This window comes from Capsicum annuum, unplaced genomic scaffold, assembly GCF_002878395.1.
Source record: "Capsicum annuum cultivar UCD-10X-F1 unplaced genomic scaffold, UCD10Xv1.1 ctg48677, whole genome shotgun sequence".
NCBI lineage: Eukaryota > Viridiplantae > Streptophyta > Magnoliopsida > Solanales > Solanaceae > Capsicum > Capsicum annuum.
This window is the reverse complement of record NW_025856400.1, coordinates 1-3355: the sequence shown is the minus strand read 5'-3', so window position 1 is coordinate 3355 and position 3355 is coordinate 1. Positions and strand designations below refer to the sequence as shown.

At 29.8% G+C, this 3355-nt stretch overlaps 1 protein-coding gene across 1 annotated transcript; it reads left to right on the top strand.

The window, feature by feature from the left end:
• The first annotated feature begins 1940 nt into the window (after positions 1-1940).
• LOC124892583 lies at positions 1941-3327 on the top strand. Its single transcript, XM_047403829.1, has 2 exons — positions 1941-2500; positions 3013-3327. The coding sequence occupies exons 1-2, from the start codon at positions 2407-2409 to the stop codon at positions 3234-3236; spliced, it is 318 nt and encodes a 105-aa protein (XP_047259785.1). The 5' UTR covers positions 1941-2406; the 3' UTR covers positions 3237-3327.
• Positions 3328-3355: the final 28 nt, after the last annotated feature.

The window sequence follows — 3355 nt, the reverse complement described above, 5'->3', positions numbered from 1 at the left end:
TGGGGTAAATAATTACCAATAAAGTTAAGAGAAAGAACAGAAACGACACTTTAAATTAAACTATTTTTATGAAAAGGGCCATAAAATTTAAATTTCACTTTATAGCCATTTAAATTTACTGGCTAGCTGTATATCGTTTTTACACACCTTCTGTACAATTTCTATACAAATCTTATGCATATAAATATTCTATACAAAAATTATACAGTTTTGATACACAATTTATGTAATGACTGTACTTTTTTTTACACGTTTTATACAATGATTATATAATTTTCATACACTTTCTATATATTTTGTATATATATTTTATACATATACATATTTAATAGAACTATACAATTTCTATACATATATCTTATATAGATACATTTTCTATTTAACAATTATTCCATTTTTATATAATTTTATTATTATCTCTAAACAATAAGAAAAATCAGAATATTCGATCAGTTAAAAAATTTATGGGAAAAAAAAATTGAAATATTTTTAAAAGGGCCGAATTACCCAAGTTGAATACTGTATCAGTATTGTATATAGAATGTATCAGTATCGTATATGGAATGTATATGGACTACGTAAGCCAAAATGATCCAAATTAGGAAATGACTATAAAACGGAAATGGTATATCTGACTGGCCACTTTTTGGAAAGTGTTCAAACTTCGACTATTTGTTTTAAAAAGTGTTGTAGAGTGTCTTTTTTCCTAAAGTTAAAGTGTTAAAGTAAATTTTGACGACAAGTTCAAGGGGGGTATTTATACCTTTTCTCATTATATAAAGCTGTCAGCAAATGTTTAGAAAATGAAATCAAAATTCAATGGTCATTTTCATATCAATAGTTTCAGCCAAAGTGGTATTTGTGTCCGACTCCCTTTCTTTAACTCTCTCTTCTTTTTCTTTTTATTCTTACGTATACAAATAAAATATGATATGTGTATACATAAAATTAATTCATAAAAGGTGATGTGAAAATTTAGATGATATACATGATAAATATATGCATAATTATATTTCACTTATATGCATAACAATTATAATTGCAACTACATAATGCATATATATAAAAAAAAAAATTAATATGTTATTCATAATAATTTGGATATAAATTTAGTTGGTGTATACGGTACAGTATGCATACCTAAAGTATATTTTGTTTGTTTACATAATAATGTCAACAACAATTATAGTTGCAACTATATAATGTATTCCAATAATTTACTCGGAAAATAAAAGAGATGAACGAATAGTAACAATGTATAAAAATATTCCAAAGATAGTAAATGTTCTTCACTTTTTTCACAATTTTCGTATTCATTTTTCCTTTTCCTACTCACTTTTCGAATATTTTTTGGTGTGTTTTGAACGGAAAACATGGAAAAAAGAACAAGTATTTTTTTTTAAAAAAAAAAAAAAGGAAGAAGAAAACGTAATAACTTCTGCGAGTTCTGTGGTCTAATTTTTAGACTTTTTGCTATTTCAAATAGAACTTTTGGTCAGAAGTTACAAAAAAAAGGGGCAGCCCGTGCAATAAAGCTACCGCTATGCGCGGTGTTCGAAAAAGGACCCCACCACAAGGGTGTATTATAGGCGGTCTTACCTTGCATTTCTTATACACAAACTTATAATGATGATGTGGATCACTAGATTCATATCCATGTGGTGGTAAAGTGTATCCAAAACATCTAGTTTAGTGTAGAAATAAAATCCAAGGCAATAATCTACATTGCTTTTGATAAATATATATAAAGCCTTCGAGAAATCAACTACTCCCATAAAAAAGAAGTAATTTCTTCACTACAAGAAGTTAATTTTTACTCTTTGTTAGAGGGACAAAGAAAAAGCAATAACAAGAAGTATAATAATTAATTATGTATCATATATATATTATAATTACTCTGACATAGCATAAATATGCTTGGTTTAACAATTATTCACTACATAATCGATTATCTCCAATCCCCTTGAAAATTGAATCAAGGTTGGATCAGCTGGTGTAACGCAACAATTTGAATTTCCTTGAAGGAGCGAGATATTCACACTTCAACCTGAAATATATATGTATTTGTTTATTTATTCCTCATGTTATTTTAATTCTCAACTACATTTTTTTGCATTTTCACCGTCTTTATGTTATTGAACTACTATATTTTTTCTTGTTTTGATCATAGTATTCATCTTTAGCCTTGGTTTCATTGTTTCGTAACAATTCACTCAACTGCCGTTTGCCGGCTTTTCTTGTCGAACTTTATTTTCATCTATTTGTTCTTATTCTTGAACTCCTCTTATATATTATAGCAGCATTACTAGTTAGGAAAGTCATATCCAGAGAGATAAATATACTTTTGAAGAGAAAAAAAAAAAGAAGATATACTTTACTTACTAGCTAGTTGAGATCGATACAAAGATGGCCAAGCCAAATGATAGAGTTTTGTCTTTCCTGATAATCTTTTCACTTCTTCTCTATATCACTTTGGTTGAAAGCAAATTTACTATTCATGGTAAGTAAAACTAGAATTTCTCACCCAATTTTATCTTTATGGACCCTTATTCATAAAAGTTGGATCACATAAGTTGTTGTAATAGTTTGTTGTCATTGGACAGCTTGAGGAAATTTTTGATCCCATGTATTGGTACTATAATTCAAAGACCTTCTAATTAGGAACATGACAAATCATATGCAAGAAAAATTGGAGGCTAGTTGAAACTTGGTCATACAAAAATTAATATACTATGACTTGTCTGAGTAAGTGCAGCTCTCAGAATAAGTGATCATATTAAGCTTGCATATACTTTGACTAATTTTACTGATACATATTACCTTTCATTGAGTTGCATCCCTAAGGGTGAGAGCAAATGCTATCATGGCAGTGGTGCACGTGAACCCAATGGCCTTGGTTCGATTTTATACATGCACGTATCTCAATAGTGGAGTCAAATTTTGAATTTTAGGCTGGGTGTAGTTCTTTCAAATTTTGACTCTGCATCTAACAAACCTATGTTGTTGAAACAGAGAGCTCGAGCTCAAGCCCGAGCCCAAGCCCAAGCCTGGGTCCGGATCCAGCAAGTGAAATATCATGTTTGAAGGTGGTGAATGTGAAGAATGGAGACACATGCTTCGACGTTTCTAAGAAATTTGGTTTGGGCAGTGATGTTTTCAGTGCTATTAATCCAAACCTCAACTGTACTGCTCTTTTTGTAGGTCAATGGCTTTGCGTTGATGGCACCTTGTCTTAAAATCATCACACCAACAAAAATTGAGGCCCAATTGGATGTTTAATTAGTCTTTTTCACAAGTAAAATGAAGTTATTATGAATTGGGCAGTGAGTTTATTGTAGTATTACATTATATAAAT